The 18,336-nt window shown below is 36.6% G+C and overlaps 1 protein-coding gene across 3 annotated transcripts in view; it reads right to left on the bottom strand.

The window, feature by feature from the left end:
* RYK (receptor like tyrosine kinase) overlaps positions 1 to 18,336 on the bottom strand; it is an 88,801-nt gene that overhangs the window by 53,101 nt on the left and 17,364 nt on the right. For all 3 annotated transcript variants that reach the window (XM_080801044.1, XM_080801045.1, XM_080801046.1), the window contains one exon: positions 4,885 to 5,006. In XM_080801044.1, coding sequence (XP_080657170.1) covers positions 4,885 to 5,006 — 122 coding nt within the window. The remainder of the gene's footprint in view (positions 1 to 4,884; positions 5,007 to 18,336) is intronic.

Genomic DNA, 18,336 nt, shown 5'->3' with positions numbered 1-18,336 from the left:
GAACAGGAGTTCATGAGGTAAAGAATGGGGAAAAGGCATTTCTAGCAGTGCAAACAGCAGCAATGTAACTTCCGGGACATTCAAAAAATTACCAAACAAAATGGCACTAGTCAACTAGCTGAAGAGGAAGTAGAAAAGAAAGGCAGAATCAAGATCATAAAGGCTTCCTAAGAAATCAGAACTTTATTCTGGTGGCAACTGAGAGCCCTAAAGTAGTTTGGGTGGGTAGGGCATGTGGAGTGAGGTGAAGCAGCAGCACAGCAAGAAGTCAATCCAGAGGCAAGGAGACTGGTTAGAAAACTATTTCCATCTCTTGTTAAGAAACAATGAAGGCCCAAACTACACATGGGGCATCAGGTCCAGAAAGAAGGAGATGAATTTAAGGTATAATTATCACAGATAGTCAAATGGACTTGGCAGGTATAGCGGAACTGTATGACCCCTTCTAGGATTCTGGCTAGATGTGTAAATATGTGGTGATGCCCTCCAGCAAGTCAGGGAATATCTTTCTGCCTTACTAGGAATATCATACCAGCAACGGTAGTTCAATGTGCACTAATGATGATATTTAAAACCTGACACAGAAGTAGTTTAGAAATTATTCATAAAGAATTTGGAAAGACTATAGGCTATACCAGGGCACCTCCTGACCCAACCTGTGCCCAAGTCAGTACAAATGTGTGTATGTGTGTGTGTACACACATCATATTATACATATACATGTGTGTGTATATATGTGTATATGTATATATACATACATACATGAATATATATATATTCATCTGAACCCTTTCCTCTCTCCTCTCCTCCACTCCAACTTCCTCCTGTGACAGGCTCTTAAAACTCCTCAGACATCCACTATCAGCAATATCAGATCCCTGAAACTCACTCCAAATAAAAACATCCAATGTATGTGTATACCTGAAAAGGAATGATTAAGAGAAGGTTTAAATCTGTTCAATTCTAACTGCCACATGCCACACTGCCTTTTTCTTCACAAGTTACTACCCATATACTTGCCCAGGAACCATTCTCATGATGTATCATTATTTTTCCTTAAGTAGGCCCAGAAATAATCACACCCTAGTCAAGGTTAGTAGAATAGTAGATTTTCTATTTCATTAGATTTTTCACTACTTCAAAATATACGTATCATTTGTTTCTATATTTATCAACGTTATAAGTAGGAAAAGTAACAAAGGATGAAATATCAATTTTTTAGAGGCTGTAAGAAGCTTCTCTGACTGAAAGATGTTCACAGAACACAGGATCTCAGAGCAGCAGGGGAACTTAAAATTCAAGACCAGCTACTCCACAAATGTTTGAATTTCCATTCCCTCTACAACATTCCCACCAAATATTTACCAAATGTGGATCTGACTCTTCCAGTGAGAAGGAACATACTAATCTCTTCGACAACACTGGCTAAAAAGTGAAAACTAATTCTAAACACAGATGTAGAAACTAGTAGTTGAAAGCATAAGGAATGGAATTTTTTAATATAATATCACAAAATCTCCCTACAATTACTTATTCATTATTAAGGAGAAAACTTTACAGTGGAGAAACCTGTGAATTGAGTGATCAGAGATCACCAATAATGGGACAAGTTGACATCATGTGCACTGTGAAGGACAGCATTTTTGTGGTGTTACTAACGAAGAGATGTTCCTGAATCTAATCACAAGAAAACCTCAGACAACTCAAACTGAGGGACATTCTACAAAATAACTGGATTGTGTGTTTCAAAAATGTCAAGGTCAAGGCACACAAAGAAAGGCCAAAGAAATGTTCCAGATTAATAGAGGACTAAAGGTACATCAACTGCCTGCATGATCCTGAATCAGACAGAAAAAAGAACTATAAAGAACATCATCAGGATAACTGATGAAATGTGAATACTGTACATTAAATAACAGTACTATATCAATATTAATAAGTTTCCTGATTTTGATCACTGTCCTCTGGTTATGTAAAGAATGCCCTTATTCCTAGAAAATATACATAGATTATTTAAGGCTAAAGGGACAGGATGCTTGCAATTCATTTTCATACAAATCAAGAAAAAAACTGTGTGTACATGAGGGTGGGGAGAAAAATTAATGATAGAGTAAGCAAATGAAGCTAACCAGTAACAATCAGTGAATGTGGATAAAGGATATAGGAGAATTCTTTCTATTATTCTTGTAATTTTTATGTTGGAAATTATCAGATTATCAAAAATTATCAAATTATCAAAAGTCACCCCACCCCTAAATAATAAGGTCACATAATGTTTTATATAAGAACACTGGAAAATGTGTTAGCACAGTTTCTTTGAAGAGCTCAGGTGCCTACTCATTGAAACCAACGTATCTCAGATTAAATGTCTCATGTGAACTTTTTCTGAATTATCTGCACCTTTTGGCACTTCAGCATATCCAGGTTTCCATTTACTAAATGTTCTTAATTGTTTCACATGAATTTTCACTCTTGACCTCTGTTTTTGCAGTTTTTACCATAAAGAGATCAACCCACCACTAAAAAAGTAGGCCCATATTTGGATACCCCAAGGCAACAATGTTGGGTGATTCAGGTGCTCCAGACCACGAGGCATATATGTTTTACCAAGAATCCAAGCTAAGTCAACTTTAATCGCATTACTGCAGCTATATTTTAATGCCTCTATGTATATGCGTATAATGTTTCTATAATGTATGCTTCAATCTATATATATATATAGTTGATACTTAAGTAACACCAGTTTTAACTGCACAGGTCCATTTACATGGATTTTTTTCTATACTTTAATACCCTAAATGGATTTTTACTTCCTTATGATTTTCTTAACATTTTCTTTTCTCTAGCTTACTTTATTGCATGAATTACAAATATATATAACATATAAAATATGCATTAACTGACCATTAGTAATTAAGTTCGGGGGGAGTCAAAAGTTATACATGGATTTTCGACTATGGGGGGGCATTGGTACCCTATCAGTACCCAATATACCCTCATGTAATTCAAGGGTCAACTGTAATAATAATAATAGTTATATAACCATTTTTACTCATCTGATTAGCAAACAACTATACTTAAGATATTTAGTGTTAACAAGTGAATTAAAGAAGTAAGCACCCCTATTCATTTGATAAGGAGTGCTGGTTCACTGGTACCATCTTGAGAGAGGGAAGAGAGAAATAACTTGGCAATGTCTACCAAAATTTTAAACACTCACACTATGACCCTGCGATTTCACTACTTGGTGACAAATTACTACTCGAAAATAATTACAAGTGCACAAAAATTTTTCAATGTATGTATACATACACACCTATATATACATACACACATACACCCAAGTACACATTCGCACACATATATTTTCTGTTTCTATATTCATCAATAACAAGTAGAAACAGCAAGAAAAGATGAACTACCAATTTTTTTCCCCAACCCTGTACCATGGATTTTGCCTGCCAGATGAAGTGAAGTAAACTATCTCTAACAGTGAAAGGAAGCATTGTTTGAAATAGTGAAACGCTATAAAAAATCTATGTGTCAATGAGGCACTTAAGAAATAATCATATATCCATATAATATCATGCTATCAAGCCATTAAAGACAAGTTAAATAGTAGAGAAATGGAAAGATGCCAAAATATAGTGTAAGGGGGAAAATATCATACAATATAGGTATGATAAAATCCCCTTTTTGTTTAAAAAAATTTTTTTTAAATGAGTTTTGAAGTATACCAAACTATAAACAATGATTACTTTGGGGTGTAGATCTACAAAGTCTCAACAGTTCTAAAAATAATTCTACTAATACTTGAATTTTCCTAATACTCATTAATATTTTCTAATTAGATAAAAAGATCTATACTAAAGTCATCAAATTTAAACAACTATGCAACAGATATCAGGACAGACACCACTTTATAATTCTTTAAAAAAATAAAACTCAAAGAGATTTTAGTAGCAAAACTATTTTTATTTCCCAAATAAAATCCTATTGTTTATTATAATGTTAATAAAATAAAGTTGATTAGAGGAGGTGGGCTCTACCCTCAGCCCCCACTCTTTGACCTATGAAAAAATTTATCATGTTCAGGGAGTCTAGTCAGTCAGAGAAAATGTGAAGAATTTAGCAACAATAAGGCAAGCAGAAAGACCCTTACCATTAAAGGAGCTTAGCCACAGCCCATATGGGTGCCTGTGTCTGCTATATTCATTTTTACCATTTCTCCATAGATGGCAGAACTTTAGCCATTACATCAAACATGTCCAAAGCACCTATCCCATCAATTTCCCCATCCTACACTCCTATCAGTTCACAGTAACAGCAGTCATTAGCAGGTCCAAATGTTCCCTCTTCAAACTAGATCTGCATCCCTGCTTGAAAAGCCTGAAAGGATGTAAATGTTCTATCATTAGCTAGTCACATAAATGATGGCTACCTTCATTTTAAAAGGACTTGAGAAAGTCTAACAGAATAGGATACAGAGGGATGCCTGGGTAGCTCAGTTGGTTAAGCATCTGCATTCAGCTCAGGTCAGGATCCCAGAGTCCTGGGATCGAGTCCCACAACAGGTTCCCTGCTCAATGGGGAGTCTGTTTCTCCCTCTCCTGCCACTCCCCCTGCTGTGCTCTCTCTGTCAAATAAATAAATAAAATCTTAAAAAAAAAAAAAAAGGAATAGGCTAAAGATTTAAAACATTAATCTGAAAAGACCCAGTGCTGCTATAGCCAACCACCCACAGACCCTTTTATACAGATGGTAGCCCATCCCTAAGATATAGTTAGCCCTTAGATGGTAGCCCATCCCTAAGATATAGCCCATACATGGGCCTCTGGGCCTGAGTGGTCCTGTCTTGGCATCTCTGGTTGACCACTCTCTTACCTTGGACTTTGCATGCCAAGTGAAGTGCAGGAAATTTGTCTCACTGGGTACTAACAGGTTAAAGGATAGAGCATAGTGACTAATAAGGTCATTTCTCACATAATAAAGTTCTGCATCAAGACCTAGAAAAAAAGAGAAAAAAGAATTAAACACCTAAAATGCACTCAAAATCATTAACCATCAGTATTTCAAATACTAGTAAGAGTGGAAATAATATGGAAGTACAAATGTACATCATAAATGTCTCTCACATATGCTGTCTAATGAAGCAGGTAAGACACTGGGCTACACTGTCATCAATAAAAAAGAAGAACCTGGGACTCAAAACAATTAAGTAGTTATCCAACTAAACACAGGTGTGCTAGATCCAGAACTCTGGGAGCCACTCAGTCTTCAGAGAATCAACGTGACTTTCTTTTGGACACAGTTCTTCTCAGAGTCCTTCCTACAAACAAGAGCCCCTTCTCCCCTCAGAATTGATGGGGATTTAGGAAAAGAGATTCAAAACAGAAGGAAGAAAGACATGTAATTTTGTGAAAACATTAGTTTGAGCCACGGCCTCAAGACCCCAGCCGGAGATGACCTCCCCTTCCTCCCAGGCAAAGACATCTTGGCCACTCACTCTGACAGCATTTACCATCATACACTCACCCTAGTAGCCACACCAACACATGCCCTCTCCCCTACCTAGACTACAAGGTGGAGAACAGCAGATTTCTCCTCATATTCTCAGGACACTTATCTGCACAAAGCAGATGCTCAGAAAACACCAATTAAACAAGTCAGTTCCACAGATAAAGCTGAAATAACCAAGACACCTGAGAAATGCTGGAGAAGCAACTTCCAAATTTCACTCACTCCCATATTATCTTTTCCATCAGGGCCACATCCAACCTCCAACATACACCACGTTCTTCAATTCTTTCATTCCCCTTCATCCTACCTGTATTTAACATTTTCCTTTAACACTGATTCATTTTTTTTAAAACAAAAAATCTTATTTTTTTAAAAGATTTTATTTATTTATTTGACAGAGAGAGATCACAAGTAGGCAGAGAGGCAGGCAGAGAGAGAAGAAGGGAAGCAGGCTCCCTGCTGAGCAGAGAGCCCGATGCGGGGCTTGATCCCAGGACCCTGGGATCATGACCTGAGCCGAAGGCAGAGGCTTTAACACTGAGCCACCCAGGTGCTCCTTAAAACAAAAATTTTAAAGGCAAAGTTTAATTACTATCTTGAGTGGAAAATTAGTAATTATTGTGAAAAAATAAGGTAGCAAAAAGAATTACTTAAAGGGAAAACAAAATATTACTAAATTCTAGCTAAATACTGGTGCCTAGCAACGCAGTGAGTGGGCTTGAGTCCAGTTCACTACTTACAAAAAGCAAGTATTTGATATATGTAAAGAATCAAATAGAAGCTTTCTCCACGATAATCCAAAAGAACTGAATAAATAAAAACATGGTTACTTTCTCTCAACCGACTTGCTGTTATATAAAGTTGTATCTAGGTGTCCCTCTAGTAATGTATGACATATATATTTCACACATTGGAGGGAAAGGGTACAGGGGAGATCAACCAATTAGTGAGTCTATACTGTGAGCCTGAAACCTTATGGTATGAAGAGGTCAAGAAGGAGATCTCACATAGTTGGAGACCAATATTATTTCAGAAAACAAAAGATCAAAAGAGAAATTTAGTGTGGATATTCTGTCACCAGCTGGACTCTGAAACCTGACCTTTACTGCTCACCTACATGTACTCACTGACCTTCTTTCACATTTTTAAGCTCTTCTTTCCAGCTTATCTTTTAACTCAAGCCAAGAACCCACGGGCACAGCATCCCATGATGGAAACCAAAACTTACCTCTCAAGCAAAAATGACAGCTCAGCCGAAGCTCTGGCAGGCCCAGACCACCCAGACCAGTTTGAGCTCAAACCCCAACTCACACCGGCACAGACAGAACATGGAGTGACAGTTACTTTTACCTCACTAGAATGCTGAAATCTTCCCCCCAGGAGGAGGACAAGCCTCATTAACATGACATGCATGTCTTGCTTGGGGAATCCACTTTGGAAGTTATTCCTGGTGATCTCCTTATTTGCTGCAAATAGTTTCCTTTGTGTGACAACTCCACCTGGTGTAGTCTCTCCCTCACCAAGGTGCCAACTCAAGTTATTGTGGTTACAATATTCTTTGAACAATGTAATTATGGGACATAAAACAAAGGGGTTGTAGAGGCTCTTTTAAGCAACAGGTTTGGGCAATGGAAACTTGAGCAAGGCAAAATGGCCCACAGAGACCACTGGGCTGAGAGCAGACAGGCTCATTAAGTGACCCACCTTGAAAAAGCCATAGGCCGTAAGTGACCAAATGCAAACAGGCACAGTTCCTCAGATTATCTAAAAGGGAAAATTCCATTTGCCCCCACTCTCCCTCACTCTGCCCTCACCACTGTGGCTCCTTACCACTGCCAAGCAGCAGTTTCTCTTCTGCGGTCCTGCCTGGCCATTTCCTTGCAGCATACTCCATAAACTTCTATCTCTTGTTCTGCCTTGGATGAATTCTTTCACTGCCCCCACTGCCAGCCCCCACCCAATTGGGACACCCCACAGTTAGTGCCCCTCATCTGATTAACACTCATGGGGTTGTTAATCATGAGTTAAACCATACACATCTTTAAAAAATGGATTCTAACTAGACATAATACAGGCTACCTTCTTAAATATAATAAAGAAATTAACTAAAGATAAGGATAAAGCCAAAAGATTATTTTAAAAGATTGATGAAAGTTAAACCCTTCGCAAAACTGATTAAGAAAAAAAGAAAGAAAACACTATCAATATTAAGAATGAAGAGGAAACATTGCTACAAATCCTACAGATGTTAAAAAAATAGAATCTCAGTATGAACAACTTTATGACAATAAATTCAGTAACTCTGGTAAAACAGAAGAATTCTTGTAAAACACAATTTAGCAAAATTGACAAGAAGTTGTTAAAAATCCAAATAATAAAAATATCCCCCCCAAGGAGCACCGGGATAGCTTAGTGGGTTAAAGCCACTGCCTTCAGCTCAGGTCATGATCTCAGGGTCCTGGGATCCAGCCCCGCATTGCATTGGGCTCTCTGCTCAGCAGGGAGCCTGCTTCCTTCCTCCCTTCCTCCTCCTTTCTCTCTGCCTGCCTCTCTGCCTACTTGTGATCTCTGCCTGTCAAATAAATAAAATCTTTAAAAAAAAAACCAAAAACCCAAAGCTCTGGGTCCAGATGAATTCTATCAAATATTTAAGGAAGATATAATACCAATCTTGCATAAACTTTCAGAAATAATCAAAGAAAACACTTCCTAACTCATTTTATTAGGCCAGCATCACAGATAATAAACCTGACAGAAACATAAGAAAACTACAGATTGACATCCCTCATGAACAGAGACATAAAATTCTCCATAAAACATCAGTAAACTGAATCCAGCAATATACAAAAAGGATAATTACATATGATTAAATGTATATGAGAAGTTAACCTTGAAAAATCACTAATTCAAAAAAATTAACTAATTCACCACATTAAAGGAATAAAAGAGAAAAACCCAGATCATCCCAGTAGGTGCAAAAAAGCATCTGGTAAAATTAATGACAAAAACTGTCCACAAACTAGGAACAGACATAAACTTTCTCAGTCTAGTAAAAAAAAATCCATAAGAAACCCTACAGCTGACATCATACTCAATGGTAAATTATTAAATTTTTATTTCTAAGATCAGAAACAAGGCAAGGATGCCTACTTCTACCACCTTTATTTAACCTTGAAGTGGAGGTCCTAACCAATGTATAAGAACAAGACAAAAGCATAAAAGTTGGAGTGGATGTACTAATACAACTCACAGATCATGGGATTATGTGTGTAAAAAATACTATAAAGTCTACTTATATACTACTAAAACCAATCCGTGAATTTAGCAAAGTCTCAGACTACAAGGCCCATATAAAAAAATGAATTGTATTTCTACATGTTAACAACTGGAAAATATAATTTAAAATCAATACTGTAACAAAAAACACCAGAACCTAGAAATAAATCTAACTAAAGATATGTAAGACCTCTACACTAAAAACTACCAAACACGGCTAAGAAAAATTAAAGATGACCTAAGTAAGTAGAGATAATCATTCTTTTAGATAAGCCTCAATAGTCAAGATGTCAAGTTTCTCAAATTGATCTACAGATTTAAAGTAATCCTAGTGAAAATCCCAACAGACCTTTTTGAAAAAACAAATTAATTCTAAAACGAAATTGAAATGCCAAAACAACCTTGAAAAAGGAAAAACAATGTTAGAAGACTTGCATGACTTTATTTCATAACATGATTAGAGCTATAGTAATCAAGAGATTGTGGTTACTGATAAAAAGACAGACATATCAGCGGAACAGAACAGAACCCAAAAATAAACCTGCAGATATAGGTCCAATGGAATTTCAACAAGTATTAAGGCAATTCAATTAAAGTGATGCTAAGGCAACTGATAAAAGTAAAGGGAAAAAAATCTTGACCCTTATTTTACATATCACACAAAAACTGATTTGGGATAGATTATAAACCTAAATATAAAAAATGACACTATAAAGCTTCTAAAAGAAAATGTAGTGGATATCTTCACAACCTAGGGTAAATAAAGATTTCTTGGACTGGTCACACAAAACATGAGCCAAAAGAGAAAAAAAGATGAATTTCCCATCATCAAAATTTAAAACTTCTGCTCCTCAAAAGACACTGTTAAGAAAATGAAGTTTAAGTAAAAAACTAAGAAAATATCCATAGCACGACTTTCTTTAAAAAAGGACTTGTTTCTAGAATATATAAAGATCTCCTACAAACCAAAAATAAAGGGATAATACAATTAAATAAATTGGGCAAAAGATGTGAACATACATAAGAAAATAAAAGAAAATGGAAAATAAGCATATGAAGAAGTGCCAAACATCTTACTCATCAGAAAAATACAAATTAAAACAAGGAGATATTATTTCCACCTATAAGAATTACTAAAGGTTGGTGAGCATGTTGGAGCTATTCTATCTCTCACACATCCCTGGGAGCATGAAAATGTTAAATTACTTTGTAAAACTGGCACTTTTTTTTTTTAAAGATTTTATTTTTTTGACAGAGATACAGCAAGAGAGGGAACACAAGCAAGGGGAGAGGGAGAGGGAGAAGCAGGCTTCTGGCAGAGCAGGGAGACAGATGTAGGGCTTGATCCCAGGACCTGGCAAACGCTTCACGGACTGAGCCACCCAGGATCCCCAAACTGGCTGTTTTGTATAAAGTTAATATACATATACCCTATGAACCCGTAATTCCAAAACTAGGTCATTACCCAAAAGAATGAAAACATACGTCCACAAAAAAAATTTATATGTGAATGTTGACAGCACTTTTATTTAGAAGAGCCAACGCTGTAAATTATACAAATGTCCATCACCAGATGAATGAACAACCAACTGTGGTATATTCATAGGACAGAATACTATTTGACAATGAAAATAAACTGTTGAGACTTTGTAACAAAAGGGATGAATCTCACAGACTACATGAGCAAAACAAGCCATATGTGAAAGACTACATACTATATAATTTCATTTATATAAAATTCTAAAGCAGGCAGTGTGGTTGCCTGGGAAAGGGGGTGAGAGACAGGTGAATTGATTGCAAAGGGGCATCAGGGAACTTCCAGGTAATCAAAATGTTCTATATATCTAACTGGGGTAGTGTTTACATAGGTGTATGCATTTCCCAAAATTCAGTCAACTGTACATTTAAAATTTGTGCATTTCATTATGTAAAGTTAACCTAAAATTTCCAAAAGAGGAAGAAAAAAATTAACAATAAATAAACAATAGAAAAAATTAGAAAATTAATAAATAATAAAAATAAATTAAATAAATAAAATATAATAAATAAATAAAATAATAGTAATAAAATTAGAAAAAAATTATTCCTTTTTTCTAATCTCAGAAAGCTTGCATACCACAGTATGTCAGTAGCACTAAGGTAAAAAGTTTTAAAAAATAATTTAAAGTGATCAACAACTTCCGAATTTAAACTTAATACATCTTTCACAGAGAAATAAAGAACTCTGTTTCTAATAAATAACAATTGTAATGCTATTACTGGTGGTGGCAGTAGTAGTAGTAGTAATAATAACAATAGTAATCATCACAATAATAATGTATAAATATTTAAGTTTTCCAGACACCGTTCAAAGTATCAAAAACATCTATGGGTTCTGTAAATTCAACTCCCTATAAAGCCAGATGAAAAAGAGCTATAAAAGCAGAAAAGAAATAAAAAACAAGAAAGCAAATACATCCTCAAGCCATGCATGCAGTCCTTAATAATTCATGATTTTAGACCTACTAAAAATTCTCTGAGTTCTCACCTCTCATAAGATGAGACAGGGATATATATGGCCAATTCCCTTTCCAACATCCTAGGGGCACCTGTTCTCCCCAAATCGCTCAAGGTCTCTCCAATTCTACCAATTCAAACTCTAGACAGAAACCAAGGTTCCTAACTAGAAAACATTTTCTTTGAAGACACCAGAACGATTTTTACACAACACTGCAATAGAAGGTTTTTTCAGACTAGAGTCTGCTAACTTTCTCAAGCTTCAAAAACCTATTTGGACCTCAACCTGTGCTGGCATGCTTATTACCCTATTCATCCATCCATGACCCTCCCCCCCTCCCCTTGACTCTTTTCTATACCGTCATCCCCTAAAACCACTGGGACTTTCACCAACTTCTTCCCCTTGAGGCAGGCATAGCTGACCCTGTAGAGCCTTGAAGGACTCATTCTCCCACCCTCAGTGGGCATTGCCCTGAATCTCTAGAACCACTTCAGATGTTTACTTAAGTACCCTTATCAAAAGTCCTGTTACCTTTCAGATATATACCACCAAACTATGCCACCTTCTAGTCTTCCTAGTATTTTAGCGATCTCATTCATTGAGGACTCTGGAACCAGTTTATAAAATTTCTATGCTTCCTTATTCTCTGACTTGTTATGGCAGGTTCCCACTGTCCTTGAGACCAATGCACTCTTCAACCTGTCCTTCAATGTTCCTTTTGTTCCTCAACTCCCAACAACCTTCTGCTATAACAAAGCAACCCATTTCCATATAGGGGCAGTAGCAATATGTAAATTGCTCTACCTCTAAAATCTTGAACCGTAACATCTCAATAACTAGCAGCTCTTCAGCTCTTTCCCTTCATTGTCATAACTGCTGTTTTCTGGGCTCATAAGTTCTCCAGTATCCAAAATCCTTTTCTTTCTCTCATTTTATTATACCAATTGTTTCTTCATTTTCTTCTTAATGGCCTCAACCCCAATTACCTCAATTACTTCCTCAGTAGTATTCTCAATTTTCCCCCACCAACCTATGTAAGACATGCATACCCAACCCTAAAAAACAGCCATTCTTGAACTGACCTGACTTCCCTACCCTCTGTCTTCTCTGTTGCTGTAACTGAGTGCTGCATAATCCCGGATAAAGCCATTCCCACACATGAAAGTCACTACAAAACCATATCTTCTCCCCTCAACAAATAATATCCACAAACTGCTGACAGTTTGGAGTTCTGGGATCCATATCTATAAACACTTAATGGCCACCAAAATAAATTGGAAATTTTGAAATTTACTACTCTAGATTAAGGTATTTAAATTCTAATGTGATCGTTAAACAGAGCTGATGTTTTCCGACTACAGATTTTGAAAACATTTCTTTATCAAATTAACAAAAATAGTCTGTTTTGTCATAAGATAGGTTCCTATAACACCAATTAGCTTGTAAGTGGTTATTAAATAAAATAACAATGCCAGTATAACACAAAAATTATGATGGTTCACATTTGAATTTTCCCAGGCAAGGGGAATGGAGCTAGGAGGTAAAAATTTCAACTTCCTGTGGAAAAATAAAAGACCCTCAATCAGCCTCAGTTACTGCCAGGCAGGAGCCCTCTCTGCCCTATTTTAAGAAAACTAAAAATGAGTACCTGCGCCCAGGGCTTCCTGCTCAGAGGAGCACAGCCAGCCTACACAGTTCCTGGAACACAGCAAGCTGTACTTCCTCTTGTGCCTACCTCTATGGCAGCTCCACTGGCTTAGAAATCTACTTACATCTGCACTATCTCAAGACCATACAGACCAGCGATTTCCAACCTATTACATTTTAATATCTTTTAACTCTCCTCTGAGGCAGTCTCAGCTGTGCGAAGTGGTTTGACTGGGCTGTCCAAGTTATCTCATAAGGTACCAATTATACTTTTGTTAGTACTTGGTTTGAAAATTGCAGAGGTCTTGAATGGTCTGCCTTTAACCTTATTTTTCCCGTAAGTCCTATTATTTTTAGTGAACAGGCAATCCTGAAGGGTTGTTTTTTTTTTTTTTTTAGGAATGCATTTGATGTTGTAACAGAAACGTTTATATTCTTTAACTATAATTCTGAATGTTAGCATACAGCAAGCAAACAATTTGTGAATATATATCAAAGTTTTACAAATATTTATGCTCTTGGACCCAGTCATTCCACTTCTAAGAATCCACCTTAAGGAAACCAAATACAGATACAAATTTTTATGTATGAAGATATTAATCAAAACAGTATTTAAAATTGAAGAAAAGACGGGGCGCCTGGGTGGCTCAGTGGGTTAAGCCTCTGCCTTTGGCTCAGGTCATGATCTCAGGGTCCTGGGACTGAGCCCCACATCGGGCTCTCTGCTCAGCAGGGAGCCTGTCCCCCCACCCCACCGCCTGCCTCTCTGCTACTTGTGATCTCTGTCAAAAAAATAAATAAAATCTAAAAAAATAAAAAATAAAAAGAATAAAATAAAATGGAAAAAACAAAAACAAATGACCAGCAACAGAGCAGCAATCAATAAACTATAATGCTATCCATAACAGAAAATAGTTTTCAAGAGTTTCTCTTTCCTTTTTTTTTAAAAGTTTTTTTTTTAAAGATTTTATTTATTTATTTATTTGTCAGAGAGAGAGAGAGAGAGAGAGAGCGAGCACAGGCAGGCAGAGTGGCAGCAGAGGCAGAGGGAGAAGCAGGCTCCCCGCTGAGCAAGGAGCCCGATGTGGGACTCGATCCCAGGACGCTGGGATCACCACCTGAGCCGAAGGCAGCCGCCCAACCAACTAAGCCACCCAGGCGTCCCGAGTTTCTCTTTCTTTGGAGAAGGAAAGAGGTGGTACCCCAAGCCATTACACCCCTTCAATCAAATCTCTCCCTGTTCATCTATGTGATATATTAGGCTTCCCCTTTGAAGACAGGTTTTAGTGGCTAAAAAACACTAAGAAGTCATGAACAGGACTGTTACAAATACATTTTAATAAATTGGGTTTTGCTTAGACTGCAACATAAAAAAAAAAACAGGAAAGACACAAACCATATACAGCACATTTTTAACAATGTGGCACCTAGAATACGTCATCCATGTAATAAGCGTTAAATAAATGTTCAGTGAACTAAAGTTAAATGTATATGTATACAAATGATGTGTGCACTCCATTTCTCAGAGAAGAAGGGAAATATCAATAAATATTAATAATGATTGATTATAAATGGTGGATTATGGATTATTTATTGTATACTTTCATTCTTTTTCTTTTCTTAAATTTCCTATGAAAGTTAAAATGGGAAAAAATTGGTTTTTAAAAACATGTTTAAAGAAATACACATACATCTGTAGCAATTCACTGAACAAAAATCCAGTTACTGCCTAAAGTAATCCATGAAGGTCAGTAAGAACTAGAGAGAAAGCCTTCAAGAAATGAAATTCAACAAAAACCACATTGGCAAAGATAGTATCTGATATAGTAATATAACACTAGTAATGATAAATTATTAGTGACTAAAACACCTTCCTCTTTCCCTTAAAATACCCAGGTATACCAAAAGGTAAAATCTGGTAAAGCACTAAGAACTGGAAAGAGAAGATCAAAGAGTTTTCACATGCAACACTAACAATGGGGCTGAAATGAGAAGAAAATCCTTGGAATACCCATGCTCACTATCTGAATGACAATAATATGAGAAACTCTGAACATGACAGGGAACGCAATAAAGCATTATCTTTCAGGGGAATAACAAGCAGGCTGGAAATTCTATTCCCAGACAAATTTTCATCAGATGTAAAGGCAACAGATTATGAGAAGCCCTCAGAAAATAGACCAATTATACATTCTTTCCCCCCCGCAAAAAATTACTCTAAAACACTGAGATATTAATAACAGTTTTATTTTAAACAGGAGATAAAGAAGCACTGTATACTGAGAAGAGGTATAATTCATGGCAAAAGTATTATAATCCTCAATCTTTACAGCTCTAAACCACAATGTCAAGCATCCAAAAATCCTGGGGCACCTGGGTGGCTCAGCTGTTAAGCATCTGCCTTCAGCTCAGGTCATGATCCCTGGGTCCTGGGATCGAGCCCTGCATCGGGCTCCCTGTTCAGCAGGAAGCCTGATTCTCCCTCTCACACTCTCCCTGCTTGTGTTCCCTCTCTCACCGTCTCTCTATTGCTGTCAATTAAATAAATAAAATCTTAAAAAAGGAAAAAAAGAAGAGTCCAAAATTCCCCAAATATTAGAAAGACAAAGAGAACCCAATGGAAGTAAAACCTTCCCCAAATATTAGAAATATGGAGAGAACCCAATTTAAGTATAATCATGGTACAAAACTATTAGTCTATGACTGATACTAGCATATAGGGTACATAATTTATAATATATGTGTGTATATATTATAGATATATATTTATATATATTTATATTTAAATATATATATTTATTATAAATATATATACACACACACAGCTATAATTAATATGGTAGGTATATAGACACACCAAGAAAGCACTTTATAGGAAATTCAATTCTTTCAAAGGATCTGTAAGAGACTCAGAAAAAGTGATCAGCCATAAGGAAAGCACAATCAGTTTTTTAAAGCAGAAAATGTATAGGCCCCAATCTGACCACAGGGCATTAAGAAGGAGGCAAGGAGGAAGGGAAAATTTAACCCTACAAATTTTGAAGTATTCTCTACCTCAAAAAGTTACCTATATTCTTAACCATTACATAAAAGTTCAACTACATTAAAAAAAATGAGAACATGGAAAAAATATTGAAAAGATATTTACCAAAGATTACCAAGGCATGGTAAAATAATGTGTATTTTTCTTCTTTATGGTTTTATACACTTTCCAAATAACAAAGTATGTTTTTACCTTGATAATCAGAAAATATAATTAATGAAATAGAAGAATTTTCAACAAGCTGATTTTTGGAAAAGATAAAATCTGTGGAGAACATCATGCTTTATTTTTTAATATACTCTTTCTCTTTCCTTCCCCATCATATGTTTGCAAATTTTTTTAATATTTTAGTTTTTTTATTTGAGAGAGAGCAAGAGCAAAAATAGAGGGAGAGAGATAAGCAGACTCTCCACGGAGCAGAGAGCCTGATGCAGGGTCCATCCCAGGACCCTGAGATCACAACCAGAAACGAAGGCAGACGCTTAACTGACTGAGCCACCATGCACCCCTTACAAAAAATTTTTTTGAAGGAAAAGTGAAAGAGGGTGGCGCCTGGGTGGCTCAGTTGGTTAAGGGGCTGCCTTTAGCTCAGGTCATGTCCCAGGATTCTGGGATTGAGCACTGCATCCGGCTCCCTGCTCAATGGGCAACCTGCTTCTCTCTACTGCTTGTGCTCTCTTGTGCACGTTCTCTCTCTCAAATAAGTAAATAAAATCTTAAAAAAAAAAAAAAAAGTAAAAGACAAATGAAGATGGGATCTAGATAGTTAACTCTTTTCTAACTGCTACCAATCATTAGTTTGTCAAATATGACAAAAGCAATTAAATTCAGTCTCAAAGCAAAAGTAGCAGATGACAGGAGTTACAACTGTCTGCAAGAGGTGTGGTAGGCTCCACAGAGGCGAAGTGGGCAATGGGGAATAGTTAGATAGGCAACAAGGGAAACAATCTATTCAGTAATGCTTTATTAAGCCAGTCTGCAGCAAGCCAGGAAATATGTAACTCTAGGAGACCGGGACACAGAGCCTGGTTTCAGTAGAAGGGAGAGATTGAGAAAGAAGGTTGGTGTGCCCTGGTGAGAAAAAGGAAGTTCCAAGGGCTAAGAAGCAGACCTGGACCAAGTCTAAAGTGGCCATATTTCAGTGTCTTATTTGGAAAATAGACCTAGGAATTAGAACACCAACATGGTCAAAGGAATAATAGCTGAGAAAAAAATCTGGGCAGGTTTTAATGTCCTTTGGGATAAGAGAGAGAAATAAGAACAACTCAGGGTATGAAGTTATGAAGGATCATCTTATAGAAGTCAGGTGATTCCAACAACCCTAACAGGTCAAAGATCATATAAGTAAATACCACTGACCTCAAAAAGGAAGAGTATGCGGAGTCACGTCAGGGTCTTTGGGCAAAACAATCAAAATAGGAAAGGAAGGATGTAATGCATGATAAAAACTCGTCCCTTAGGGGCGCCTGGGTGGCTCAGTGGGTTGAGCCTCTGCCTTTGGCTCAGGTCATGATCCCAGGGTCCTGGGATCGAGCCCCGCATGGGGATCCCTGCTCAGCGAGGAGCCGCTTCCCCCCTCCTCTCTGCCTGCCTCTCCACCTACTTGTGATCTCTGTCTGTCAAATAAATAAATAAAATCTTTAAAAAACAAACAAACAAACAACAAAAAAAAACTGGTCCCTTAATAACAATCCAAAAAGGAAATTAAGAAAACAATTCCATTTACAATAGCATCCAAAAGAATGAAGTACCTTACAATAAATATGAACAAAGGTTTAACAAAGAAAACTATGAAACACTGCTGAAAGAAATTAAATTAGACCTAAATAAATGGAAAGTCATCCATCTTCATGGATTGGAAGACTCACTATTGTTAAGGTGGCAATACTACCTTAAGGGATCTATCTACTGGTACAAATTCTATCAAAATTCTAATTATCTTTTTTTCTTCAGAAACGGAAAAGCAGATTCTCAAATTAATATGGAATTGCACATAGCTCCCAACAGCCAAAACAATCTTGAAAAAGAACATAGTTGAAGAATTCACAATTCCTGATTTCAAAACTCACCACAAAGACACAGAAACCCAAACAGTATGGTATCAACATAACAACAGACATGTAGACCCATGCAATAGAACTGAGAATCCAGAAATAAACCTGCATATTTCTAGCTTACTGATTTTTGACAAGGATGCCAAAACCACTTAATGAGAAAAGAATAGCCTCTTCAATAAATTATGCTGGTACAACTAGATAGCCACACACAATGGAATGAAATTAGACCCCTACCTCATACCATATATAAAAACAATTCAAAATAGATCAGCAACCTAAATACAAACCCTAAAACT

Source organism: Martes martes (assembly GCF_963455335.1).
Source record: "Martes martes genome assembly, chromosome: 1".
NCBI classification, from domain to species: domain Eukaryota; kingdom Metazoa; phylum Chordata; class Mammalia; order Carnivora; family Mustelidae; genus Martes; species Martes martes.
Note: the sequence above shows the minus strand (reverse complement) of the source record. Positions and strands in the feature narration are given on the sequence as shown.